Source organism: Pseudorca crassidens, chromosome 5 (genome assembly GCF_039906515.1).
Source record: "Pseudorca crassidens isolate mPseCra1 chromosome 5, mPseCra1.hap1, whole genome shotgun sequence".
Taxonomy (NCBI): domain Eukaryota; kingdom Metazoa; phylum Chordata; class Mammalia; order Artiodactyla; family Delphinidae; genus Pseudorca; species Pseudorca crassidens.
The window spans coordinates 147578687-147606006 of NC_090300.1; the positions used below are offsets into that span (position 1 = coordinate 147578687).

The following is a 27320-nucleotide window of genomic DNA, read 5'->3' on the forward strand; positions in this document are numbered from 1 at the left end:
CCCGCCCCGGCGTGGACAGCGGTGACATCACACAGCGCGGGGCGGAGCGCAGGGCGCGGGGCGGGGCCAGCGACAGCGGCGGCGCGCGGCGGGAGAGCGAGTGCGGCCGAGTCGGCGCCACCATGGCCACCGTGGATCTGGAGAAGCTGCGGATGTCCGGGGCCGGCAAGGCCATCGGCGTGCTGACCAGCGGCGGCGATGCGCAAGGTGGGCGCGGGCACGCGGGGGCCGGTCGCCGGCGGGCGGGGGTGCTGCTGTCCCCGGGTCCCTGGGGCGCTCCCGCTCCCTCGGCGGCACCTGGGGCACGCGGTCAGCAGGTCCTCATCCCGGCCTGCGCCTCCCGCCTCCTCCTCCCCCTCCCAGCCCCGGTCCCCTTCCCGGTCCGCGTCCTGGACCCGCCCCCGCGCGCCGGGGGCCCGCGTACGTGCCGCCCACCACGGCCTCTGCGTCCGGCCCGCCGGGGGTGTGTCCGCGCTGCCGGCCGTGGCCGGACAGGGTGCTCTCGCCGGCCGCCGCTCCTGCCGACCCCAGGCCCTCCCCGCACCCCTTCCCGGTGGCGCGTCTCAGAAGCACCATTTCCTGGAGGCCAAGCTGAGCGGAGGCCAGTGAAGGATGGGCAGGTCCCCGCAGGCCCACAGAGCCCCGGCTCTAACCAGGTCGTTATGAAACACGACTCGGGGGCACCGTGCTTCCCCCAAACCACTGCCTCCAGGGCCGCTCTGGGGCATTTTCTTTAGTGCAGAGCTGTTCCCACCCCCCTTGTACAGGGGAGGCCAAAGGTGGTGGCCTTCCTGCTGACCTGCCCAGGGTCCTGCAGCTGGGACCTGGTAGAGCTAGATGAGTGCCCCTCCTGGGGTCTGTCCTGGTGCCCTGGACTTGTCCTGACTGCTGCTCTCCTCAGCGCCTCTGGCCTGGGATGGCCAGTGTCACACCTGTCGGGCTTGGCCGCATGGCCACACCACACACCTTGAACCTCAGGAGACACCTTAATTAGCCCAGGAAGCAGGCCTGGAAGGAGCCTAGCCGGCACTCTCAGGCTGCACAGGCGGGCCTGATCTGCCTCCTTCCAGATCAGAAAGTCCAGACGCAGAATTGCTCTCCCTGCCTCAGGCCCCCGACTCCCCGCTCCCCGCTCAGAAGCAGGGAAGAGCTAGAAGGAGCTTTCACAGGAGCAAGCCCAGGAAGGCAGAGACATCAGCCACTGTCTGCGTCCCGGCCTGTGTGGGTTTGGGCTGAGCCCTCCGGACCTGGTCTGGCGGGCGGACAGTGTGCTCCGCTGCACGTCCGCAGCCCCGCGTGGCCAGAGCGCTTGCCTGTTGCTGGGCAGCGGCGGCTCCCTCTTAGGGCACGGCCAGTGGGCCGGGGCCAGGTGGGAGGAGAGTGGTCTTGGGGAAGCATTGCCCTGTGAGATTGGACCACGGGAAGGGCCTGGTATGTGGGGGACAGACACTTCCTGAGAGGCTGGGCCCGCCTCTCCAGAGAGGCCCTTCCTCTGCGAGGCCCCAGCTCCCCGGCTCGAGCAGGCACAGGGGTCTCCACCCAGGCTCCTGTCTGCACCATGGAGACAACAGCACTGGAGGGAGGGCTGGGAAAGATAAATGCACGTTGAGGCAGGGGAGCCGAGCCGGTGGGTGGCACAGACTAAACAGGACGAGGGATCATGGGGGCAGCTGAAGGGCCAGGGAGGAAGAGGCTGCCGACCTGGGCCGGCGGGCCAGTGGAGGGCAAAGCCTGTATGACCTGTAGGTCTCCCCTTGGCCAGCCCGGCCCTGATGCCCCACATGGAACGAGCAGCGCTTCCTGGACACCCAGGAGTGTGGCCGTCAGCGCACTGTCAGCTGGGCCGGCCACCTCACCTCGCGCTGTGTCCTCGCTTCCCTAGACCCCTGGCTGTAACGTGGTTTTCTGATCGGGGCTGCGAGAGAGGAGGGCTCTGCAAGCTTCCCCAGTTTAGGGCTCGGGCTGATGCCTGGGGGAAGATGCCAGGGCCAGCTGGCTCTCTGGGGGGCAGGGAGCCTTTCTGTATTGTAAGTTCTGAAGGCCAGCCTGTGGGTGTCCGCGCCGGGCCTGCGCCCTCTCGCCGGCACTGCTCCGGGGAGCTGGCTCCAGGCGATGGGTTCTCGGTTTGCCCTCAGGGGCCCCCGGGGCCTTCCAAATAGAGGCCGACCTCTAGGGACCTGATGCTGCCGGGCGGCCCTCCCCGCGGGCCCCCCGGGTGGGCGCGGGGCTGACAGCCGCCGTGGAGAACGGGCACCCACCCCGACCTGCACTTGCCTCCCTGAGGCTCAGGTCTGCATTTGTTGGAGTGAGTGGAAACCAGCCAGCCTCGCGGCAGTGGGCGGCGGGGGAGCGGGCAGACCCTGTCCCGGTGGGGCCGGCCTCGACCAGCTCTCTGACTTGACCCGAGCACATCCCTCGGGCCTCAGTTTCCCCTTCTGTAAACAAGACAAGCCACCTGGCAGGTTCCTTCCAACCAGCCTGAAAGTCACGTCCTCTGCCCTTCCCGTTGGCAGGGAGTAGGTGTCCGTGCGTTGAGGGAAGGTGGTCGTTACGGATGTTACTTTGTGCAAAAGTGACTAGAAGACTATAACACAGCCCCGCCGCCCACTGGTTCCACGCCTCGGTCTCGCCCCTGGGGCGGACCCCACCCTGTCCCTCAGTAACGCGCAGGACCTGCCTTTTCTGGGTGGATCCGTGTGGACGTGGATGTCCTGTATTTGCGGGTGAGGACCGCCCCCATCTCGTTATGTCCCAGCCTGGCTCCAAGTCTTCACATCGACTGATGCTAAGTGTGAATCTGCGGGGCCCCGTGTCCTGCCAGGATCACCTCTTTCTTGTCCATTTTGTTTTCCCGGAAGCTAATTATGAACAAGGGCATCCGCCTTCGGACATCAGTCTGGCGGTGGTGTCGGTTTCCTCCAGCAGGAAGTCATCTGTTGCAGTGTCCCTGGCCCATCGGAGGCTGGAGGGTGGAGTGGAGGGTCCAGGGCTGCTCCTTCAGCGGGAGATGCAGCTGCTCTCCTCCCTGCTCCTCTGGCCCTGTGGGGCTTGTGGCTGCCACCCTGGGTTTATTTTGAGAAAGAAAAGCAGATTAAAGGGCAATAAAAAAGGCCCTTTCAGGAAAGCAGCTTACAGTGAGGTTTACAGGGAAACCCACGCCCTCAGGCCTCCGTATCCATGGTAGCTGGCACAATTCCATTCTAAGATTGAAGAGTTTTCCTGTGATATGGTCATTTGTTCTTTTCTACAAGACTGAGCACACTACCCTAAGCCTGGGGCCCTTTGCAGTCCCTGGGTCTCCAGCCACTGCCCCCACCCCTCCCACCGCCCCATCCGGAACTGCTGGCCTCCCTCCAGTTGCCAGGGGGTGGGGCTTGGACTTGAGCCTGCAGTGAGCCCACAGTGGCCTCACCCCGGCGAGGGCAGCCGGGGAGGCAGATACCTGAGGGTGGAAAGCCTGGGCTGCCCAAGGCCCCAGAGGCGGCCGAATGCTTCTGCAGGACCAGGGCCTGCTGGGGGCCGGGGGGGCAGCTCTGCAGCTGTCTCATGTCCCTCCGTGCCCCTGCCCTGCCCCCCGCCAGCGAGGGCAGGCAGGGCAGGGAGCTTGCAGCTCGAGGCCCCTGACCTCAGGCAGCAGGACTGTCAGCCCTTCGGATCCGGTTCCTGGGGCAGCCGGGCTGTCTGGGGGTGGGGGTGGGGTACACTCTCTGGGCTCCTACCCCTAACTGCAGTCACTGAAACCCCACTTCCATTCGTTTTGGGGCCGTGAGACTTTTATGATTTCTTTAGAAATGGGGTTCTTTCGCTAAAGGCAGGTGTGTCAGCTGTGAGTGTGGCCATTTCAGGGCCCTTCTGGCCTCTGTGCTCTGCCAGCCGTGACATCTGGGCACCTCGGCCCCGGGAGTCCCTGGCTCTGGACGTCAGAGAGCAGGAGCCTCGGCTGCTGGCTGGGGACAGGGCAGCTTGCCGAGCCCAAGGAGGGTCCAGGGTACATCCTGGCACTGCCCTCACCTGCCGGGGTTCCAGCAGCTCCCCTGCCTTCCCTCTGGGACCTCGGTTTCTCATCTGGAAAATGGGGGCAGTGACAGTGGGCTGATTTCCTGGGAGCCCGGTGCCGTGAGCCTGCACTGGGGTAGGCTCTGCCCGCTGGGCTCTTCCTGAGGTGCCCATATGCTATATAGCCCTCCACGGTCCTCTGGGAGCTACGGGCTCCCCCTGGGCCCGCCTTCCAGGCTGGAGACGGGGTGAGACTAGTGTAAGTACGGTAAAGGTCGAGAGTCTTTACGTCAGGGTCACCCTGTGGACCACACAAGCTACGAGGGACCCTGGGGGTGACGGCACTCCCGCAGGACACCCAAGCTGATGGGCACTGCCCGTCCACCAGCTCAGAGCGCCCGGGGGTGGGCCAGGGCTCCTGGGGCCTCGGCCACCCTTGGCTGGGGCCCCGCCGCCTCCAGGGAAAGGCTTTCACAGCTTAGGGACAGGACCACCAGGAGGAAGCCGGGGGAGCAGGGGTGGTCCTGGGCCAGACCACGTGCAGGTCATGTCCGCGATCCAGCCTCCAGACCCAGGGTCAGAGGCTGGAGCCCAGGGCAGGTGACTGGCCAACTGTCTTCCTCTCTGAGTACGTGGGGGCCGCCCTGCCTGCCCCTTTGTATCGAACCACTGACATCTTTTGTGATGGGCAAGAAGGTTTGAGGCAAAGTGCCTGCAGCCACTGATTCCAGGCTCCTGCCCCCGCAACCCTTTGCCCCTCGCCCGTCCCTGGGCCCCAGCCAGGTGGCAGTCAGTGTGGAGGCTGGGCCCGCCCCAGGTGCCCGCACAGGGCCCCTGACCTGGCACTGTCCAGGCCCGCAGCAGCTGCAGCCCCGGGTGGGGCCGCGTCCCACCCACAGGCAGGGCCGGGCCACGGCGTGGGCCACTGCTGGTGCTCGAGTCTCTCGTGGGGCTGCCCACGTTGTGCCTTGTGAGCCTGACTGTGTGCGAGACCCCGGGGACGCAGCGGGACGGCCCCCCGTGGAGGGACACCTTTCCCTTCTCTGGGTCTCAGTCTCAGAACTGACCACGAGGGAAGGGGACTGAGGTTCCTCTGGGCTCTTCTGAGCATTTCCTGCCCCCTCGTCCTGCCCCACGAGTGTCCGTCTTTCCAGGAAGCCTATACTGCACGGTGGCTGCTGTAGACGGGGGCTGGGGGCTGGGGGTCCCAGGGCTGGGGGACAGGGAAGAGAGGTGACCCGCTGAGCCTGGTGGCCCCGGCGTATGTTTGCAGGCTGGGGAGCAGGGGCGCCGGCCCACTCAGCTGCACTGGGGCCGTGCAACCCCCAGGAGCCTGAACTTGGCCCTAAGGGGTGCTGTCCTCCTCTCCTGTCTCGCGGAGCCCACCCTGCAGGCCAAGGGGCAGGGGGCTCATGGCCCCAGGGCCACAGGCACCGACCTCAGGGTGCTCCCCAAGCTGCCCCCCAGGGTGGTGGCCCAAGAGTAGCAGCGGCTGCAGGCGCATTTGGGAGGCGCCTGCCCCTGCGTCCCACCTGCCCCGTTTTGCATCTTGGGGCCATGTGCCCGACCTGCTGCGATTCCCCCAGGGCCCTGGGGGCCGGGGCCGGGGGCTGTGCTGGGCAGCAGAGGCCGCAGGTGAGCGTGGTGGCGGGGATGCGGCCAGAAGCGATGTCGCACGTCTGCAGGTGCCTGTGCTCCGGGCTCAGGAGGAGTCGGGCCCTGGCGGGGACCTTCCCAGTTTAACTCTGGGGCGGCTTATTTCTGAGTGTGAAGCCGATACAATGCGGGGGGGCTCACCCCGTGCTGGACTCGGAGTCCTGGCTCGGCGCCCCCCGAGATGTGGGAGGGACGGTCCAAGGCGCCCACACTCCGCGTCTCCACTGACGGGCGTCTCCCGGCCCCCTTCGCAGGCATGAATGCTGCCGTCCGAGCCGTGACGCGCATGGGCATTTACGTGGGAGCCAAAGTCTTCCTCATCTACGAGGTAAGGTGCGGGCAGGGCGGTCGTCGCCCCACGCTCTGGCAGGGAGCAGTGCGGGGAGAGGGGTGAGGAAGGCGGATGGGGCAGGGCTGCCAGGCTCTGGGGTGTGGATGGGGAGTCCGCCCTCAGCCTGGGCGCTCACGGGTGGGCGCATCCCCTGAGAGAGAGGAGGGTGTGAAGCTGCTGTTCTCCTCAGAGGCCGGGACCTCAGCCCCACCCGTCCTCCGACGCCCAGCCCTCCTGTACCCTCATCACCTAACCCGAGCTCGAGCTACCCTCGTGACAGCAGAAAACGGGCTCCTTACGCAAAGCAGCAGAGAATCATGGTGCCACTTCGCTCCGGCTAAAGCTGGTGCGCCCTTCGCCTTAGCCCCCGTTCCTGTCCCCCCACGTCACACGCGCACACACACACACACACGCGCACACGCACACACACTCTCTCTCACACACACACACACACACACACAAGTCCTGGAGTTCTCTCCTCTCTCTCTCACACACACACACACACACACACACTCTCTCTCTCACACACACACACGCACACACACTCTCTCTCTCTTACACACACACAAGTCCTGGAGTTCTCTCCTCTCACACACACACTCTCTCACACACACACACGCACACACACTCTCTCTCTCTCTTACACACACACACACACACACACACGTCCTGGAGTTCTCTCCCACTGTGTTACTTTGTTTTCACTCTTTGCTAAAGTGTAGCGCATCCCAACCTGCTCTGCTCTCCCCAGAGCTTCCCTCCTCCCACCTTGGGTGTGTCCACGTCCCGTCCCTTCACTCTGGTCCAGGTCCGGCCCTTCCTCCCCAGCCTTGTCTGTATGGGGCTGTTGAGTGAACAGATGGGCGGGCAGTTCTGCAGACCCCTCCCTCCTGCAGAGTCCAGACCCTCAGGCCAGGCTGGGACGACCAGGACCCTGCAGAGCCTTAGGTCATGTTTCAGGAGCACATCTCAGAGTCTCAGGACCTGTGGCCTCAGGAGCTGGGCAGGTGGAACCCATGCCCTGATAATGGTCTAGAACCTTCTGAAGGACAGGGTGAGATTCTTCAGGGAGTCGCCTAGTTTTGTGAACAAGTGGTCTCCAATCAGGGCGGGGTGGGTCCAGGGCGCGGCTCCTGGAGGTTGTACACATGTGACAGGGGCATCCCTTCACCTCCCTGACCCTTGGTTTCTTCTATGAAGTGGGGATGTTAGGGCGAAAAGCTAATGCAACACTGAGAGTTAAGGCACTTTTCACGGCCCCTGGCGCCGAGAAGGGCTCAGTGAACGGGGCTACCTTATTCACGTGACAGCCCAAACTGCACCTGCGGGCTCAGAGCTGCCACAAGGATGGCTGCTGGAAGTGCCCTGGGCCTGCGGCCAGTTCTGAGGCTGCCTGGGTGCCCAGCCAGGTGGGAGTGGAGAAGGCAGAGGAGTGGGGAGGGGAGAGGGGAGAGGTGACACAAAGTGGCTGGAGGTGTGCAAAGACATTCCAGAAGGTTCCCAGGCCAGGAAAGGAGGACTGTGTCTGTGAGACTTTGACTCCAGCCGGGAGCACCGTGGGGCTGGGGTCTTGCGGACTCAGGGTGGCCTCTTTTGTCACTTGCTCTGGACAGCGGCTGTGGGTTTTCAGGTTACTTTCCTGCTTCTCTGTGGGGAGGGGGTGGGCGCGGGGGGGGGGTGTCCTAGTGGCCAAATTCCTGACCGGACAGAGAGGGGGCGAGGGGGGGCCAGGCCTGGCCTGAGCTGGGGAGGGTAGCTTGGCGATCCCTTAGACGGGGGTCTCGTCCTGAGGCCCTTCTCCCAGCTGCTTCCCCCTCTATTCCCAGGGGTGGGAGCATTTGCCCCGCCCGCCCCCCAGGCCCCGCTGCCCAGGACCCTGCAGGCCCCGGCTGATCTAATGCCAAGTGTGGGAACGGAGGAGGCGGGTCGCAGAGCCGAACCCAGGCAGGGGCGGTGGCTCGTGCTGCTTCGTTGGAGGTGCTGGGAGGGCTGCACGGAGGAGGTGGCCCCGCTCACTGCAGCTCGGCGGCGCCTCATCTTCTCACCATTTGTGAAAGCACGTGTCCTCTCTGCAGACTCTATAAAGAGCTCCTGCTAATAAGAAGGGGTTGGCCACACGAGAACAGAAACAGGCAAGACGCTGGAATGGTCGCCCTCGCAGAGGCTGTCCAGGTGGCCTGTGGCTTACGTCATACCCGAAACAGCATGTGTCGTCAGGGAAACGCAGGGGAGAAGCCCTGCGGGGACCACATCCAGCCTCCGGGATGGGAGACGCCCTGCAGGGACCACATCCAGCCTCCGGGATGGAGACCAGCAAGGGCCGGCGCGGGGGTGGGGCGCTCTGAGGCCCTGGCCGCGCTGCTGATGGACGGGGTGGCCACAGGCGCCTCTGGGCACTGTGGCAGCGCTGTCGGTGGCTGCTTGCACACCCGGTGACCTGGGAGTCCTTTCCCGGGAGATACGGAGCGTTATTTCCAATAGCCCCAAACCGGATCCCTCCAGAGTCCATCAGCGGTGGACAGGTCACAGACTGTGGGAGTGCGCAGGGGACTCCCGCACGGCAGCGAGCGCAGACACAGTCGCACGTGACCTCGTGGGGCCTCGCAGATGCCCGGCCGCGCGAAGGGGGGACGCAGAGGGGACGCTGTGCTGTCATTTCCGCATCTAATCGGCACCCTTGGGAGGCAGGGCAGCGGGTGTCTCTGGCAGGGAGGGTCCTGGAAGGCAGAGGGGCTGCCGGGCGCTGGGCTGGATCTGGTTCTGACCCGGGCGCGGTGACCCAGCTGCGGCTCGTGGGCATACGTCCAGGGCTGCCTGCGACAGGAGCGCTGCCGGGCAAGTCGTGCTCTGTCTGTAACGCGCTCCCTGCAGGCCCCACAGATCGTGCCTGGGAGGCGTCTGGGCACCCCGGCCTCTCCCCTGACACCCCTGACCCCAGCAGACCCTGGCTTCGTCCCCCAAGGCCCTGGGGGTGGAGGGGCCTCTGTGCTCAGGACCCCTGGGCCCACTTCCTGCCAGATGGGCTTTTGGCCGAGGTTCTACGTGTCCTGCTGCTGTGGGCGCCCGTCTCACGCCTGTCCCCTCACTTTCAGGGCTACGAGGGCCTCGTGGAAGGGGGCGAGAACATCAGGCCAGCCAACTGGCTCAGCGTCTCCAACATCATCCAGCTGGTGAGGCCCGCGGCCCTTCCCGCCATGAGCACGCGTGTGCACCGGGGACATGCACTCGGGCACATGGAGGGACGCACGGAGGGATGTGCAGGTGCACACACCACACGCACAGACACACAGGGACACACAGAGGACACAGAGACACACAGAGACACACACATAGAGACACACAGGCACACAGAGGGACACAGAGGGATACACAGGTGCACACACCAGACACACACAGAGACGCACACACAGGCACGCAGGCGTACACGCCATCCCGCAGGGGCTTGGCTCCCGGCTGACTGTCGTCCGACCGCCTTGGGGACGCGGGAGTGGGAGGTCGTGGGGGTGCGATGGCCCCGGAATGTCTCAGCTTCCAGCTGCGGGCTCTGGGAGGGGAGGACACCCTGGAAGAGGCATGCTTGGCCTCAGCGGCCTCTCTGCGCCTCCCCCGCCTTCCCCTTCGTCATCCTACTTACTGAGGGCGGGGCGCTGAGCGCCTCGCTGGGGCCAGGGGTTCCTGGGAGCGGGGATCTTTGAACCAGGTCTCTGTAGGGAGACCCGAGTCCTCCCACAGAGCAGGGCCCGCTGTGGGGCACCTGTCACCTGTGTATCCTAGACCCCCAGCTGATACCTGCTTATTTAAGAGGCCTGTCGTCGTCACACGCTATGTATGGGTCAGCGGAGCAGTGGGCGGCGGGCCTGGACCCTGGGTCATCCAGGCACAGCCAACCCTGCCATGCCACCCACCCCTCCTGCCCAGGGTGGACGTCCCCAGGGGACCGCGCGCTCCAGGCGCTCGTGGGAGCGGCCCGTTTGCTGAGCCCTCAACGGTCCAGTGGGGCACAGACAACCCTGTTCTTCATCAGAGCCCCCCACCCCGTGTCCTTCTGCTCTGGTGCGGTGCTCCCTGACCCCGTCATGGGTGGGGCTGCAGCCTGGGTGCCTCGTCCTCCACCCCAGGGGTCCAGGGAGGGCGGCCATCACGCCTCAGGCCTGGATCCAGCCGTTGCTCTGCTCTGAGCCTGTGTCTGAGGACGGCTGTGGCCTCTGTCCTGAGAGACCGCCCGGGGAAGGAGCCTTAGGCCAAGTGTTAGCTGGGGTGTGAAGCTGCATGAAAGGTGGGCAGGTGAGGATGCGGGCTGGTGTTGAGACGGGTGGGGAGCGTAGAGCATGGGGGCAGCGGGGAGGGGCGCAGGGGAGGCTGGGCTGGGCCAGGGCCAGCTCTGATGTGCGTTTTCCGTGAAGCCCGGGGCCCAGCCCGGTGCTCTCGGTGGTCTGGGGAGCAGCACATTGTCCCCACCAGCTGGCCAAGCGCAGGGGCCGGCAGTGCTGCCTGTGGGCAGGGCCTGGGGAGCCCGGGCTGAGGCTGAGCCGGTGGCAGGGGAGGGGGGGCACGCGGACGACGGCATAAGCTGCCCAGGCACGTCCCTGCGTTGGTGCCCGGCCGTGTGGGCCAGAGTGCGTGCATGTGTGCGTGTGTGCACGCCTTACAGACCTCAGAGCCTGCTCATCCCTTACCTGTCGAGCTCCCCGAGCCTGACGGTGGACAGTCTCCTCCTTGCACACGTGAGGAGAAAGTCCAGGGGGTTGGGGCAGGGGGAGGCGGACACCTGCCCAGGCTTCCGAGGAGCCCCTGGACTTGGCCCTCCGTTCCTTGGGGTCTCCCAGGCCGCCCCTGCCCAGTACCCGGGTCCCCCTGGCGCGCCCCGTTGGCCCAGGCTGCCCCTCCTCCGTGCAGGGCGGCACCGTCATTGGCAGCGCCCGCTGCAAGGCCTTCACCACGCGGGAGGGGCGCCGGGCGGCCGCCTACAACCTGGTCCAGCGTGGCATCACCAACCTGTGCGTCATCGGTGGGGACGGCAGCCTCACGGGCGCCAACATCTTCCGCAGCGAGTGGGGCAGCCTGCTGGAGGAGCTGGTGAGCGAAGGTGGGTCGGCGGCGGAGCAGCTGGGGCCGGGAACAGGCAGGACCAGAGGAAGCGAGCTGCTGCTTGGCTGCTGGCCGGGGGTGGGGCCTGGCCTGAGACCAGGCGGACCCTCGGTGGCTCCAGGAGCCACGGGCCCGGGTTTGGCCGGTAGTGAGGCCTGTGGGGACCCAACGTCAGGGACCCCAGGCAGTGCTGTCCTCCTGGTGCTGGATGGCAGTTCCCAGGCTGACTCACCTGCGCTGTGAGTGATTCATTCCCCAACGTGGCTTACGGCCTTGTCACAGGTTGCAGAAGTGTGATAGTTAAAATTTGGTAACGTAAGACACAGAGTCCTGGGGGGTCACCAGTCGGAAAGTGACCTGCTGGAGCTTCGTTGGTTCTGTGCTGCTCGTGGGGGACCTGGAAGTGAGGGGTGCACTCTCCAGGGCTCCCCTGGACGTCTCCCAGAGGGTGACAAGTCCGTAATCAGCGGTTCGGCCACGGCCGCCCGGCCCCAGGACCCCTGCTGCGGGCCCTGGGGACCTGACCAGGCCGCACTGCCGGGTGGGCTGGGGGAGGGGGTGGGGATCGGGGTCCGGGCCCCGTGTTGTGGCCAAGGGGGCCGGGTGGGGCTGCTGCGGCTGCAGCTGGGCTGGCCTCCTCCTTCTCAGGCAAGATCTCACAGAGCACGGCTCAGACCTACTCGCACCTGAGCATCGCCGGGCTGGTGGGTTCCATTGACAACGACTTCTGCGGCACTGACATGACCATCGGCACAGACTCGGCCCTGCACCGCATCATGGAGGTCATCGACGCCATCACCACCACCGCCCAGAGGTGAGTGAGGCCTGCGGCCCCCCGCCCAGCCAGGCCACCAGGCAAGAAAGCTTGGGATCCCGTCTCCCGACGAGGGCTGAGGCTGCCCTTCTGCAGGGTCAATGGCTTGTCAGCGTAATTCCACCCCTAGGAGCCTGTACTGGCTGCCCCCAGCCCCCGTGTCGGGGGAGACTTACAGCGGGGTGAGCAGAGGGGCTTGGGGGTCTGGTCCCCACCCTGCCCTAGGTGGGCAGGGGCTCTGACAGGTCTCCGGCCCTGGGGCAATGGTGCACCCCACAGGGGGTCCTCAGGCTGCTGGCTGGTGACGGCCAGGCCCCAGCAGGGTGAATGGCCTTCAGCCTCAGGAGCAAAGATCGGTGAAAACCAGCGTGAAGCTGGCCGTGAGCCCGAGACAGAGGTGGCCCTTTGCCCAGGGCCTTGGCCGCCCTGGGAATGACAAGGCTGTCTGTTGCTCCCACATCCTCTGTCTCTCCTGGGCACGCCCTTGGCGGAGCTGGGGCCATGGGTGGTATGGTACGAGAGGCCAGGCTTCGTGGCTCAGCTCCGCTCAGGGGGACTTTGCACTGATGCCATCTGCCCTTTCCACGTCCACAGCCACCAGAGGACCTTCGTGCTGGAGGTGATGGGGCGGCACTGCGGGTAAGAGGGCTGCCCGGGTCAGCCGGGGGGCCCGGGGCTTCGGGGCAGTGGGAGCAGGGAGCAGCGCCTTCAGGGCTCCTGGCACGTGGCAGGTGCTCACTTGACACTGTGGGTGTGAGAGCCGGGGTGTGGGGAGTCCTGACTGTGGGGCTGGGTGCCGCTCAGAGCTGTACCTCCCCTGTGACCCAGGGACCGGGGCCGTGGTGTCGGGTCGGGGCCCACCTACTGCAGCCCCTCCCCCTCCTGCCCCTCCAGATACCTGGCCCTGGTGTCCGCCCTGGCCTCCGGGGCCGACTGGCTGTTCATCCCTGAGGCGCCACCCGAGGACGGCTGGGAGAACTTCATGTGTGAGCGGCTGGGTGAGGTGAGGGCCAGGGGGTCTTCTCCCAGGGTCCCTGCCGTGAGCTGCGTGGCCTGTGTCCCCCACGAGAGTGTCCCTGGGGTCACGTGGCCGGCTTTGGCCGATTCACTTCTCTCTGGTTCAGCAAGCATCTGCACGTATCCCCCCCGGGGGCGCCAACGCCCATGGACACACCCGGGGGCTGCCCCGGAGCGCAGAGGGGCCTGAGGGGCACACTCACCACTGCCCCAGGCTGGGCTCTGCGTGGTCAGTGCTGACATGGGCGAGGGGTGGGAGCAGGGACATGGTCAAGCTGGCTCCCTCGGGCCCCGACCACTGAGCCTGGGCAAGGGGAGGTGGCTTTGTGAAGATGGGTGGACGGGAACCTGGGGCAGTGGCTGCAGCAGAAGAGGCTGTGGAGGCAGGAGCAGATGGGGGTCTGAGGCCTCATCCAGGAGAGATGAGCAGGGGTGCCTGAGACGGGGGGCCTGGAACGCGGCTGTCCAGGCCCTTCAAGGTGGAGCTGGGGGCTCTGGCACAGAACAGGCAGATACTCTGCCCCGGGCATCCCCGAGGCCCCCCAGCTAGGATAGGCTGGCCCCTCGGCTAGGCCAGTGGTGGACTGGAGGGCTGTGACGGGGGGAGGCGCCTTCAGATCAGGGGTCGGGGGGCACTCGAGGGCTGCAGTCTGGATTCAAGGCAGGGGAGCCCCTGAGACTGTGCACCCCAGTTCGCACTCGGGCCCAGCCTGGGGCCCTAACGGGCGGTGTCTACCCCCCAAAGTCCTCTGCACCCTGGCCCAAGGGCAGGACGAGTGTGGAGGCTGCCCGGGGCCGGGCCTTTTGTTTGCTCTGTTGTTCTGGGAGGTCAGTGCCAGGCCCCGTTTCCTGAGGGAGAGGCGGCGGCTCGGGGCTGGCTCTGGAGCGTCCGTGTCCCCATGTGACCGAGGTGGTGGCATCACTCCCGTCCGCTGCCGGAGGCTGCTCTCCCCACCTCCCACTCGCACCCCAGGGTTTTGTACCCCTGCCCAGGGCCGTGGGAGGGGCCGAGTGCCATGACTGGCCTCTGGAACCTTCCCCAGTGAAGACAAGGGTAAGGCCGAGCTGAGCCTGGCAGCGAAGCTGGCCAGAGGTCTCTGTCCTCTCCTTGGGGGAAGTCCTTGCACCCCAGGGTGGCCTTGTGGCCTCGCCTGGGTAGAGGGGGCCTCTGGTGGTGACGGTCTCTGGCTGACCTCGGCCTTGGCCTACTCGCTGAGAACTTGGGGCTGGGTCTTCCTGGAAGTGGCCTGGACTCAGGCCTGGCCTCACATTCTGGTTCTTTGCTGCTGTGTGTAAGGCCCTCGCCCCACCCCGCCCCGGGGTTCCCTGAGCTTCAGTTTCCCCACCTGTTACGTGCAGGTGTCACCCTCTGCCCTGCCCACCTCCTGGGCTGCAGCGAGTGAGGCTGAGGGAGGTGTGGGCTCTTCTGGCTGTCTCCCTTCACTGCACCGGCCCGCCTGCTCCAGGCAGCCCTCTGCTCCTGGCTCCCCCGCCCCTCTGTACCCGGGTTTGCAGGAGCTGCTCTGACCCTATCTTTCTCTCTAAGTCTCTCCGGGTGCTGTGGGGCAAACTTCTGAGGTTGGTGGATCAGAGTGAATCCCACAAACATTTGCTGAGGAAATACATAAACAAAAAGTACTTTCAAATCCCCAAAGAGCTTTGCCTTTGCGACAGTTAAGTGACGCTCATTCGTCCATCACCAGCTGATGGAGGGAATCTTCCCGCAGTCCGGGGAGGGGGAGGGGGAGGAGGAGTCCTCCAGTCGCCCAGTCTCTACCCCCAGGAGGGGCAGCGGGGTCCTGGTTCACCCGCCTCAGCCCACCCATCGCCCACGTGAGCCCCGCGGCGTGGACCCGGGGAGGGCTTGCAGTCGCGGCCGTGTCTGGGGCGGGGTCTGCGGGCTGGCGGCTGAGCGCTGCCGCGTCTCTGACCCAGACTCGGAGCCGAGGGTCCCGATTGAACATCATCATCATCGCAGAGGGCGCCATCGACCGCAACGGGAAGCCCATCTCGTCCCGCTACGTGAAGGACGTGAGTGTGGGGGCCCTGGGGAGGGGGCTCCCCTTTATCTCCAGTCCCCGAGTGCTCTTGCTGGGGCCCCACCCCCAGCTCCTGGAGGGAGCTTTCTTGTCCCTAACGATTGCCAGATGTGGGGTGGGTGCAGCCGGGACCCCTGAGAAGCCCCGGCCCCTCTGAAGCTGAGGTGTGGCTCCCGCCTGCTGGGAACCCCCAGCCCTCTGGTTTCCAGTCTTCATTCAGACCATCCCCCATCCTAGGGGCCCTGTCCAGCCCCCCACTGACAGGGGAGCCCACTGCCTATCCAGTGCCAGATTCATAACAGAACAACTTTGGGGGGAATCCTTCGTCCCTGTGAGCGGCACCCACCTGCCGGGTTCTGCCCAGGGCCCTGGGCCCCTGTCCCCCAGTGGGCCACAGCCCCTGGGAGCCTCCACGCTCCTCACTTTGGCCGCCCACCCTGTCCTTGAGTCCCAGCCAGGTGCTGCCAGGAGCTGGCCTCTCCGCCGACCCTGTGCGCTCTGCTTCCTGCCACAGTTCCTGGCAAGGCCTGACCCACAGGGGCTGGAGACCATGATGAGCTCCTGCAGCCGGCACGTGTGGGAGCACACGCCCACACACTCACATGGAAACACACACCCACACACACAGGAGCACACGTGCACACGCTCAGGCTGTAGGCGTGAACCCTGGGCTGGCTCTGTGGGGCCCCTGGGGAGCTGACACCCTGAAATCCCTGAGGCAGGGTTGGAGGGGGAGGGGAGAGGGCTGGGGGCCACAGGGTGGTGGGACAGGGGGGTAGAGTGGCAAACTCAGGAACCCCCTCTCTGTCCCCACGAGCAGCTAGTAGTCCAGAGGCTGGGCTTTGACACACGTGTGACCGTGCTGGGCCACGTGCAAAGGGGAGGGACCCCCTCGGCGTTCGACCGCATCCTGGTAGGTGGGGCGTCCCCCTGGTGCACGGGTGGCGTGGTGGGTGTGCATGCGTGGGTGTGCGTGAGCATTTCTTCACTGCTGCTGGTGCTTGTGGGTGAGACCACGGCCTGGCAGCCTAGGCCACACCCTCCTGGCGACGGCTTTGGCAGGACCTTGGGAAAGGAGGGCCGGGTGAGCGGCAGGTCGACGTCTGGCTGTTCTGAGTCTGGCCCAGGGCCTGGGTGCCCAGCTCCGGGGCCTGGGTGCCGAATCCTGATTACCGCTGGTCCCACCCCACCCTCTGCAGGGTGGGAGTCATGCTGCAGCCCCACAGGGCCAGGGCCCAGGGCCAGGGAGGCCCCGAGGTGGTGAAGCGCCTGCCTGTGAGGCACTGGTCACCGGGGCTGGGGGCTGGAGACTGCAGGGCTGGCCGGAGCTGTGCCTGGGCCACCGTGCTGGGTGAGGCCGGGTGGCCAGCGTGGGCCTGGGGGAGCCGCTGGACCAAACCTCTCCCAGGAGGCCTCAGTGCGTCCCCATCCCACACAGAGCAGTGGGGACACTGGCCTCAGAGGGGGTCTGGCCCCAGGGGTGCACTCGGGACGGGGGGTCAAGCACTGGCCCTCCGCCAGGCCTGGCGCACAGAAGGGGCTGTCGAGTGCCAGCATGGGCCCCGGGGTCTCACCTGGTGGCAGGAGAATGGGCTCACCTGCTGCTTTTGCAGATGGTGGAGACACCGGAGGCCTGGGTCGGCAGCAAAGGGGCTCCAGAGGCACAGCTTACCGCTGGTCCCCGAGCCCAGGCCCTGCAGGGCGACACCTGCACACAGTGGGTTACAGGAGAGTGGCCGTCACACGGTTCCCGAGGGACACAGGAGCATTCTCCAGGGCTGCTCCCGACACCCACCTGGCCAGTGTGGGAGGCCAGGGGCGTGGTCTGGGGGCGCCAGTGTCTCGCCGAGCTGAGCCGCGGGCCTTGGTCTCTGGCGCGCCTGTCTGTTCCCGTTGGCCGTGGCAGGACCCCTGTTTGTGATTTGTCTCCATGGAGGGCGGTCCTTACCTGACCAGTTGTAGCTGGTCCAGCCCACCAGCCCATGCCCAAGTTTGCGCACACACCGGGACAGCTGTGACAAAGGAGCCCCAAGCGAGAAACCTCGTCATAGTGGAGAGAACTCCAGAAACCCCAGTCCAGCCCTGGCCCTGCCACTGCAACCCCGGGGTGCAGGGGCCACGCCCTCCTAGCAGGGCCGGCTGAGACCCGGTGAAATGGTGCCGGGGGGCTGCTGTGAAACGTGGTCATGCTAAGTCACCGTTTCTAGAATAAACAGCATCGCTTACTCCAGAAGCTTCTAGTGTGTGCGTGCGTGTGCGTGTCCGTGTGCGTGTGGCTCTGAGAGCCAAGGGCGTGTGCGTGGCGTGGGGCCGGCTCCGTGCCGGCTGCGCCTGCCTGAGCCCCGCCCGCCCCTCTCTCCGCTCAGAGCAGCAAGATGGGCATGGAGGCGGTGATGGCCCTGCTGGAGGCCACGCCCGACACGCCGGCCTGCGTGGTCAGTCTCTCCGGGAACCAGTCCGTGCGGCTGCCCCTCATGGAGTGCGTGCAGATGGTGAGTACCCGCCGGCCCGGGCGCCGGCACGGGGGCTTCCCAGGGAGGTGCCTGGGGCTCTCGTGCCCCCTCCCCGCCACAGCCCCGGCGCTGCCTGTCCTTCCAGGCCCCTCAGGGCCCAGCCAGCAGGCCGGCTGCAAGCCCCCCGCCCTGTCCCCCTGGGCGCCCGGCTGCTGCTCCGTGCGTGTTACACGGAGCGAGGGGCAGGTGCATCGCGCCTTCTGTTGTGGCCCCCCTTCCGAGTGTGTTGCTGCGCCCCCCAGCGGGCCTCAGGGTATCCGAGGCCTGCAGTCCTCCAGGTGGGGGAGGGAGGTGTGAGCACATCCCCAAGGTGCCCCCAAGGTAAGACAAGCCCGAGACAGGTGTGGGAGCTGCAGGGAGCTGGGGAGCCCGTGGGGGGCCTGTGGGGGTAGCTGGGGGGAGCCCAGGACACTTAGCTTCCCAGAGCCAGTGGGACAGACTGGCTTTGCAAACTGGGCAGGGTGGGGCCCTGGGGCTAGGATGGGAGGGGGAGGGGGAGGGGGTGGCCAGAGCCCCCGGGATGTCTCATGTGGTTGGAGCAGGGACCACGGGAGCGGGGAGTGGGGAGCAGAGAGAGGCTGGCTGTGGGGACACTGGGGCACGGGGCTCGGTAGGTTTGGGGGGCCCTGCAGCTGGGGGCAGAGCAGGGCCTGCCCAGGGGAGGTGGGCTGGCGCGGGAGAGGGGCCTCCCTGGCGCTCCTCCTGGAAGATCCTCCTGCGGCGACCTCCCCTGGGCCCTGCGTTCGGGCAGGCTGGTCGCCAGTGGGTGGTGGGTCTGGGGGCCAGAGCAGCCTCACCCTTCGTTCCTAGACCCCAGCTGCCCCCCACCCCCTTCCCAGGGCTGAGGGGGAGCGAGGCCCGGGTGCCCCTTCCAGGGAGGGGAGGACCTGGCAGGCCAGGTGGGGTCCCCTTGCCCCTCAGCCCTCTCGATTCCGACAGCTGCCCGGCGGGTCTGGGTCAGGCCCCCGCGTTGGGCTCAGACGCATGTGCCAGGCCTCCGCCTCCAGCCTGTGCGTCTTGTTTTCTTTAAGACCAAGGAGGTGCAGAAGGCCATGGATGAGAAGAGGTTTGAAGAGGCCATCCAGCTCCGAGGCAGGTGAGGGCCTGGAGGGCCTGGTGTTGGGCAGCTGTCTGCTCAGTGGGGCCACAGCAGACTCCGAGTGGCTCGCACATGGCCACCCCCCGACACGGGGACGTGCCCACTTGCAGAGGTGGCGCTCTGAGACCTTCCTCCTGGGGCGTGCATCGTGTAGGAGGGACAGGGCCCGACAGTGTCGGAGAGGTAGGCAGGCTGTGTGCATGCGCCCCACGGGGCTGGCGGGGCCTGCAGGGCGCTGGGGGGATGGGGAGACACAGCACACGGAGGGTACCTGGGAAGGGGGAGGGGGGAACTACAGAAGGCAGCAGCGAGGCAGGCCCGGGGTGGCCAGGTCAACTGGCCCTGCAGGTCTGCTTCCTGTGGTTCCCGTGGCCACGCTTCCTGCCCCACTGCGGAGCTGCCGAGACCACACAGGCTGAAAGCGGGCGCTCGCTTTGCGGAGGGGGCTGTTGGGATCGCGTGTCCATGGGGGCCTCTGCCGCCCGGCGACGGCGCCCAGCCAGGGTCCGTGGCGACAAGAGTGGGGAGGTGGGCCGCACCCGTGTCCAGCTCCTCTGAGGCTGTGCTGCCGGCGCCGTGCTGTGCTGAGCTGTCCCGCTTTCTTTCCAGGAGCTTTGAGAACAACTGGAACATTTACAAGCTGCTTGCGCACCAGAAGATCTCCAAGGAGAAGGTGAGGGGCGAGCCGCAGAGCCCACACCTGGCTGCGCCCTCGGCCTCCTCCCACCTGCCCTGCCACCCCGCCAGGGAGCGGGGAGCTGGCGCCTCTGAGCCAGGACCCGCCCTCCCGTCTGGGGTCTGAGCTGTGAGCTGAGAGGACCAGACCTGGCCTCTGCTTGACCAGCAGGTCCCAGACAGGCCTGGGGATTACGCTGGCCTGTTGCTTATCAAACAGCTGGAGGAATTTAAGTTAGGAGAGGAAGTTTAACTCAGGAGACGAGGGATACAGTGTTATGACACATTCCAAAATAGGTAAAACCCTCAGGAAATGGACTCTCTTCAAAATAAAGATGACAGCAGGCTTCGTTTCTGAAACCACAAGGGCAAGGAAAGGGTCCCACCGAGACAGTCTTGGACGGTGGGGTCCTGGCCCCCCATTCATCCCGGGAGCTGGTCAGGGCTGGGCATCAGCTTCTGGCAAGGCAGGGTGGTCCCCATATCCCCTTCAAAAACCGCCTGGGGCATGACCACCTCGGGCACGTCAGGCTGGTATTACCAGGACCCACTAGAGCCAGGCTGCCCAGCAGAGCCGGTGGCCACACGCGGCTGCGGAGTGCTGGCAACATGGCTGTCCTAGTGAGGGGTCCCTGCATGCCACGCTGGCGCAGGTTCTGGGCAGCAGCGAGGGAAACGGCTGTGGAAGCGCCCGATAGCAAAATGTCTTACATTGATTCCGGGTTGAGGTGATGACGTGTTGGTTCTATCAGGTTCCAGTAACCCTAGGATTGAAAGAGCATCGCCTGCTTCTTTGCACTTTCTTACTGTGGCTGCGGTGGCCCCCTTCCCTCCACGCACCCGTGTTGCTCGCCAGGGACTTTCTGGGGTGCTGCTGCCCTGAGCCCTGAGCGTGGGGTGGTTGCCCAGGGCCTCCAGGCAGGCGCTGACTCTGGCCTGAGCCACTGCTGCCCCGTGAGCCGCGCTTGGCCGACAGCGGCCCGAGTCCCGCTCCTACCTTTGGCCGAGGACTTTGCGGTAGCGAGCGGGGCCTGCACCGCGGCTCATGTGGTCTCGGGCACAGCCTTGCGGTGTCAGGAGGACAGGCCTTTGTCGTGCCCAGGGGGGAGTCCCATCTCTGGGCCGTGTCCAGGCTGCCACGGGGACTGCGGGGAGGACAGGCCTTTGTTGTGCCCGGGGGAGTCCCATCTCTGGGCCGTGTGCAGGCTGCCATGGGGACTGGGGGGAGGACAGGCCTTTGTCGTGCCCAGGGGGGGGTCCCATCTCTGGGCCGTGTCCAGGCTGCCACGGGGACTGGGGGGAGGACAGGCCTTTGTCGTGCCCGGGGGAGTCCCATCTCTGGGCCGTGTCCAGGCTGCAACGGGGACTGGGGCCTCTTCTCCGGAAGCGGCTCTCTGCTGACTTCTGTCCGGGTCGGCGGTCCCCCGCCCCGCGCTGGGGCTCATGCTCTTGTCTCCTCACCTTCTCTGAAGACCAGCTTCTCCCTGGCCGTCCTGAACGTGGGGGCCCCAGCGGCTGGCATGAACGCGGCCGTGCGCTCGGCGGTGCGTACCGGCATCTCCCAGGGCCACACAGTGTACGTCGTGCACGACGGCTTTGAAGGCCTGGCCAAGGGGCAGGTAGGTGTAGCCGTGCCTGAGGCCGGGCGGGGGGCGGGGCCTGCGGGGGTGGGCCCGTGTGTCTTTGGTCAGTTTAGGACGTGTCCCCGGCTTGCTTACGAGCAAACAAGGACCAAGGGGCTCGCCATGTGGGTATAAGGGCCAGGCCAGGTCCTCTCCTTGGGGTGGAGGGGGAGCACCTGGGTCCACTTTAGCCCGGCCCAGGCCCCGAGACCCCGCTCTGACCTGTGGTAGGATGGTCAGTGCCAGGCACGGCCTCTGTCCCCCCTCCCCCGAGGACGTGCGCTCCCCGAGGACAGGTCCATCACCTGAGGAGGGGTGGGCCAGCACCCCTGGCCTGCCCCCCCTGAAGCCGCGCCTCGCCCTGCAGGTGCAAGAAGTGGGCTGGCATGACGTGGCTGGCTGGCTGGGGCGCGGTGGCTCCATGCTGGGGACCAAGAGGTGAGCACCTGGCTGCCGAGGGCAGCAGGGGGGTGGGATGCAGGCGAAACCAGCCCCGTGGCCCCGGGCTAGGTCTCCTCTGGCTGGTGGCCTGTCCAGAGCGGGACACAGACCCTCCTGCCTGGGGCTTCCTGGCCAAGAGCTCACTTGAAGTCACCTGTGTAGAGGAAGGCTGCTCGGGCGGCTCCGCACCTACAGAAGGGACCTCCTCGGGCAGGAAGTGAGGCTCACAGCCAGGCTGTCGGGAGGGCGGTGGCCAGTGCCCAGCAAGGGCGTTGAATAGGCGCCAGGCCGCTGGTGGGCCCTGCCGCCCCCGGGTGCCTCACCTTTGCGTCCACCTCTAATCGGGAATCCCACCGCCACGCCCCAGGCCTGCCTTCTCCCAAGGTCGGGCACGGTGCAGACGTGGGTCCTTCCAGCCTGGCGTTCTGTACAGATGCAGCACGTCCATCTGATTTATTTCCCAATGCAGGACACTGCCCAAGGGCTACATGGAGAAAATTGTGGAAAACGTCCGCATTCACAACATCCACGCCCTGCTGGTCATCGGGGGCTTCGAGGTGAGGGGGCAGCTGCCGGGGAGCGAGCGGGGGTGCAGGAGGCCCCAGGGTGTGGGCCGCCGAGGTGGCCCTTCCGGAAGCCCCATGTGCAGGAGGTTACCTTGAGCCAGCTGGACTGATGGGGCCACCAGGGTGAGTGTGGCAGGGCTGGTGAGGAGGGGGAGGGGGGCGGGAGGGGGAGGGGGAGGGGGAGGGGACGGGGAGGAGAGGGAGGGGGAGGGGGAGGAGAGGGAGGGGGAGGAGAAGGAGGGGGGGAGGAGAAGGAGGGGGAGGGGGGAGGAGGGAGGAGAAGGAAGGGGAGAGGCAGGGGCAGCTCTGACCGCAGGGGAGGGACAGTGGGGGTGAGACGGCCCAGGCAGGAGGGTCGCGTGGCCTCAGCCTCCCGCTGCTGAGGCGGTGGTCCAGAGTGTCTCTCGGCGGAGTTCTGGGTGGTGGGGGGCACGTCGGTGTGATGCTGGGGCTTGGTCAGCCCCCGTAAATGACAGATACCCACTCTTGCCCTTTCCTGAAGGAGCCCAAGCCCCCGCAGACTGCATGGAGTGGGCTGGGGTCAAGGCAGGGTGGGCGGGCCTCCTTCCTGTCCTCCTTGGAGTCCAGTTTCCCCAGTGAAGGCGGCTGCAGAGCTCCAGGATGGGGCCCGCCTGGTCTCGGTCCTGGGTTGTGGCAGGTGGGCCCAGACGCCCATCGCCAGGCACACAGCCGGGAGCAGGACCCAGGGGCCCCTCCTCGTGCCTCGTCCGGCAGCCCGGCCCCCCCCGATTCCTGCAGGCCTACGAGGGGGTGCTGCAGCTGGTGGAGGCCCGCGAGCGCTACGAGGAGCTGTGCATCGTCATGTGTGTCATCCCCGCCACCATCAGCAACAACGTGCCGGGCACCGACTTCAGCCTGGGCTCGGACACCGCCGTCAACGCCGCCATGGAGGTGGGGCGTGGGGCCGCTGCCCCCACTTAGGCCGGCAGTGGGCGGACGGGGCGCCTGGGGGGGAGAGCGCCCAGAGGGTCTGCCGAGGGGTGGGATGGGGTGCGGGGCCCCCATCGAGGCTGGCGGCCTGCATGGGGAGTGGGCAGGACATGGCTGCCCCCGAGGTCTCAAGGATGGCAGAGAGGTTGTGACTCTGGGGTCACCAGGGTGTGATGATGACGGTGGTCAAGGCTACCACTGACCTAACTGAGCTACTGTACTGGTGTGGACGTCGGGCCACGGTTCTGTCCGGTGAAGCAGCCACACGTGGCTCTAGGGGAAACCCAGGGCTCCGGCTGGGACATGGGAGGGTGGGAGCTGGGAGCCCGGTTCCTGGAGGGGTCCCAGCAGGCTGGCGCCACCAGGGGCTCTCTGGGGGCATCCCCACCGCTGTCCCCACTCTCTAGACCTTTCCCACCTTCGACTCTAACCCCACATGAGCCTAGCTTCCCCAGGGGTTCATTATCTCCGTTTTGGGGGGATCTGAAGCTGGAAGGGGGCGTGTTGCTCAATCAAGTGCTGCGTGTTTTTAGATGGAGGAGAAAATACAAGTGAAACAAGAGGCTAAAGGAGATCCCACCCCACCCCCATCTCCTGACCCAGAGTCCCATGATCCTCAGGGGTTTTCTTTGAATTTACCTCCCATCTGAACTGGCTGTGGGTCGCCCACGGCCCCTCTGAACCTTCTGGTGCCCCTGCCCCTCACCAGATGAGGGAGGACAGGGTTCGGTTTTCATTTGCAGCTCTGATTTCTGGTTGAATATTTTTCTATATGTTTATTGCCCAATTGTCAGGGGGTTTTTTTGAAATTATCTTTTTCCACCATTTGCCTATTTTTCTCTGGGCACGTTTTCTTTTTTATTTGTAAACGTTGTTTACATATGTAGGCTATAGACCCTTTGCCAAACATTGCAGCCGTTTCCTCCACTTTGCTCTTCATCTGTTATCTGGGGTCTATCCTCATAGTTCAGACACCAGTAACCTACATATCTGTTTTATTTCTTTCCTCAGTTCTTTATTTAATGCTTGAACTTCGTTGAACTGTTCAGTTAGGATTGTCATCACTTGTCGTGTTATCATTAGCGACTGCAGAGCACTCACTTCACGTCGTCAGGGCCCCTATTTACGAAGACCCTGCCGTGGCAGACTGTCTTCCCCCATTGGCACATGAGCCGATTAAGGCCAATGTGTCCCTGGTCCAAGGTCAGGGAGAGCCTCCTAGAGTGTCCCTGGCCCCTACCCACTAGATGCTGGTGACGCCCACCTTGTCCTGGGGGCACCAACGCCTGGGCTGAGGACCCAGTTCTGTGTGGCCGCGTGGAGGGCGTGTGCTGAGGGCTGCCAGTGCCCTGGGCACGTGGGGCAAGGGCTGTCCCAGCCGCATTGGGAGAGAGACCCGGGTCCCCGCAGCGTCGTGGGTCCCCGCGGTCCGAGGGGAGGGCTCTGACCCGCACCCTGGCCCTCAGAGCTGCGACCGCATCAAGCAGTCGGCCTCGGGGACCAAGCGCCGTGTGTTCATCGTGGAGACCATGGGGGGCTACTGTGGCTACCTGGCCACCGTGACCGGCATCGCTGTGGGGGCCGACGCCGCCTACGTCTTCGAGGACCCCTTCAACATCCAGGACTTAAAGGTGAGCCGAGCCCGTACCCTTCTCCCGGCCAGGCTGAAGGGGCCCCTCCCGAGACGCAGTGGAGCAGGCCTGCAGAGGAGGCGGGGCCCTGCCAAGCAGCCGCGGCCCGGCAGGCTGGGGCCTCGCTGCCTTCGAGGGGACACAGCCCGTGACCCTCTGCACCCCTTCCCCGACCGGGCAGTGCTCCTGCCTCCCTGTGGCCTCCGTGGCTGGCCCTGGCCCTCCCCCTGGGGCTTCACGGTCCAGCCACAGGCCCACACCTGCACCACCCACACAGCCCTCCAGCAACCACAGCCTGGTCCCCGCGCCCCGCCCCCAGGCTGATCTGGGTCTTCTCAGCCCCACCTGTTGGCTAGTCCGGAATAGGCCCTCCCAGAGAGCCTCAGGCTGCGGGAAGGGGTGTGCAGTGCAGGCTGCTGCCCCCGACTCCGCTCAACCCAGGTCTTCACCCCACAGGCCAACGTGGAGCACATGACCGAGAAGATGAAGACGGACATCCAGAGGGGCCTGGTGCTCCGGTGAGGCTGCCGGCGAGCCCGCAGGGTCCAGCAGGGTGGCAGCTGGGTGGGGCAAGGCTGGGGGGCTTAGGAAGGAGTGGGTGGGGTCGGGCTTTCCTGAGAGCCTGTGGCCGAGCCGGAGGCCTCCCCGGCCGCCCCCACCCCCTTCTTCCCAGAAACGAGAAGTGCCACGAACACTACACCACGGAGTTTCTGTACAACCTGTACTCCTCCGAGGGGAAGGGCATTTTCGACTGCAGGACGAACGTCCTGGGCCACCTGCAGCAGGTACGGGTTCCGTGGAGGGCTGCTCCCTGGCCCCCGGCCCCCAGCTGTGCCGGGCCGACGGGTCCCAGGAGGCCGTGGCAGGATGAGGACCCCTCTCTGTGCCCCTCCTCATGGGGCACCTAGCTGTAGGTGCCCCTTCGTCCTCACACCCCTGAGCAAGGCTTGCTCCTGCCCAGGCCTCAGCCTGAGGAAGGGGCGGGGCCGGGAGCCACTTCCACCCTGACAAGCCCCTCCCCTTCTGGCCCCCTGGAGGCCCTGCAGGAAGCCCGCGCTGTGGGTTCCAAGCAGACTGAGGGCCGTGTGCACCCCTAGGGCTCCCCTCTCCCGGCGGCCTTTGCTCACTGGTGGTGGGACCTGCCTGCTGGATGCAGGGGCCCACGGAGGCCCCCCAGTCAATGAGTAGGCAGCCCACTGCCCGGCCTCTGGAGGTGGCTTTTAGGGGTTTTTAGAGGTGGGACGGAGAAAGGGGCCGGAGTGCTGCAGGTCGAGGGGACGAGGTGTCAGCCCGGCAGGGCTCACCTGAGGTCACGGCAGGGCCTGCTTGCTGGGCTCGGGCCAGGGCTCGGCTGCCTGAGGCCCAGCTCCTCCCTGAGGGCCAACACCGGGCCTCACCCACTGTGTTTCCAGGGCGGGGCTCCCACCCCCTTCGACCGGAACTACGGCACCAAGCTGGGGGTGAAGGCTATACTCTGGATGTCGGAGAAGCTGCGGGCAGTCTACCGCAAGGGTGCGTGAGGGAGGGGGTGGCTAGCGCGGCCTGTCCCCGCCGAGGGCCCTGGGTGTGGGGCTGCCGGCACGTGCCTGTGTCCGCAGGGCGGGTCTTCGCCAACGCCCCCGACTCAGCTTGCGTGATCGGCCTGCAGAAGAAGGCGGTGGCCTTCAGCCCCGTCACCGAGCTCAAGAAGGACACCGACTTTGAGTGAGTCCCTCCGAAGAGAGGGGTGGACCGCCGGGCCCAGACCTGCCTGGACCCCTGATCCCACAGGGCCGCCCGGTCCCCACGCCCAGGGCTGACCCCGGGTCCCTGTTCCTCCCGACGGGGCAGAGAGTTGAGGGTGGGGTCAGCCACGGTCGGGTCTGCGGGCGCTCGCGGTCTGCCGACCCGGGAGCTGCCCCGCCCCGCCGCAGGCCCCGCCCCCGCCCCTGACCGAGTCCCGGCCCCGCCGCTGGCCCCGCCTGCCCCGCCCCCTGGCCCTGACCCCGCCCCGCCGCAGGCGCCGGCACCGCCCCCTGGCCCTGACCCCGCCCCGCCGCAGGCGCCGCCCCGGCCCCGCTGCAGGCCCCGCCTGCCCCGCCCCCTGGCCCTGACCCCGCCCCGCCGCAGGCGCCGGCACCGCCCCCTGGCCCTGACCCCGCCCCGCCGCAGGCCCCGCCCCCGCCCCTGACCGTGTCCCGGCCCCGCCTGCCCCGCCCCCTGGCCCTGACCCCGCCCCCGCCCCGACCGTGTCCGGCCCCGCCGCAGGCACCGCATGCCCCTGGAGCAGTGGTGGCTGAACCTGCGACTCATGCTGAAGATGCTGGCGCACTACCGCATCAGCATGGCCGACTACGTGTCCGGGGAGCTGGAGCACGTCACCCGCCGCACCCTCAGCATCGAAACAGGCTTCTGAAGCCGCGTCCCTGCCCCGCCCCCGCCTGCGCCCGCCTCCTGCCGCCCCCCCCCCGCCCCCACTTTGGAGCCTGGGCTGCTGCCGCCTGGAGCCTGCGGGCAGGCGGGCGGGGGGTGCACCCTGGCTCCGGGACTCTCACGGCCCCAGTTCCAGCCTGCTGTCCGCTCGGCTCTTCCCCAGGACACAGCACCCTGGGCACCCACTTTCCATCCTAGGGGTATGTGGGGGCGTCCGCGCTTGGACACCGCCGCCCCTCTGCCTCGGTACCCATGTGGCCCGGAGCCTCTGCCCGAGCCGGCCCTGCACCCTCACCAGCCCTGGGGGCGCAGCAGCCTGGGTCTCCGTGCCGGAGGGTGGGGAAGTGCCCCGGCGCGCCTCACTGTGCCCCTCTCCCTGTGTGCACTGGCCGCCGGGGCTGAGTAGCGCTTGTCACCTTTTTTAGAAATAAAATCACCCCGACTGTGGGGTGCTGTCAGTCTCTGGAAA

At 66.5% G+C, this 27320-nt stretch overlaps 1 protein-coding gene across 2 annotated transcripts; it reads left to right on the forward strand.

Annotated features, from left to right (window-relative positions):
* Positions 1-48: 48 nt before the first annotated feature.
* PFKL (phosphofructokinase, liver type) lies at positions 49-27320 on the forward strand. Of its 2 annotated transcripts, none has more exons than XM_067739636.1 (22): positions 49-207; positions 5907-5980; positions 9076-9153; positions 10880-11069; positions 11720-11885; positions 12480-12524; positions 12780-12888; positions 14838-14933; positions 15762-15854; positions 17308-17433; positions 18486-18550; positions 19163-19226; positions 20701-20847; positions 21218-21288; positions 21761-21848; positions 22617-22769; positions 24275-24439; positions 24896-24957; positions 25113-25224; positions 25852-25951; positions 26038-26143; positions 26687-27320. In XM_067739636.1, the coding sequence occupies exons 1-22, from the start codon at positions 123-125 to the stop codon at positions 26832-26834; spliced, it is 2343 nt and encodes a 780-aa protein (XP_067595737.1). In that variant the 5' UTR covers positions 49-122; the 3' UTR covers positions 26835-27320. The 2 variants fall into 2 exon arrangements, with proteins under 2 accessions (XP_067595737.1, XP_067595738.1); XM_067739637.1 differs by having other exon boundaries at positions 10880-11059.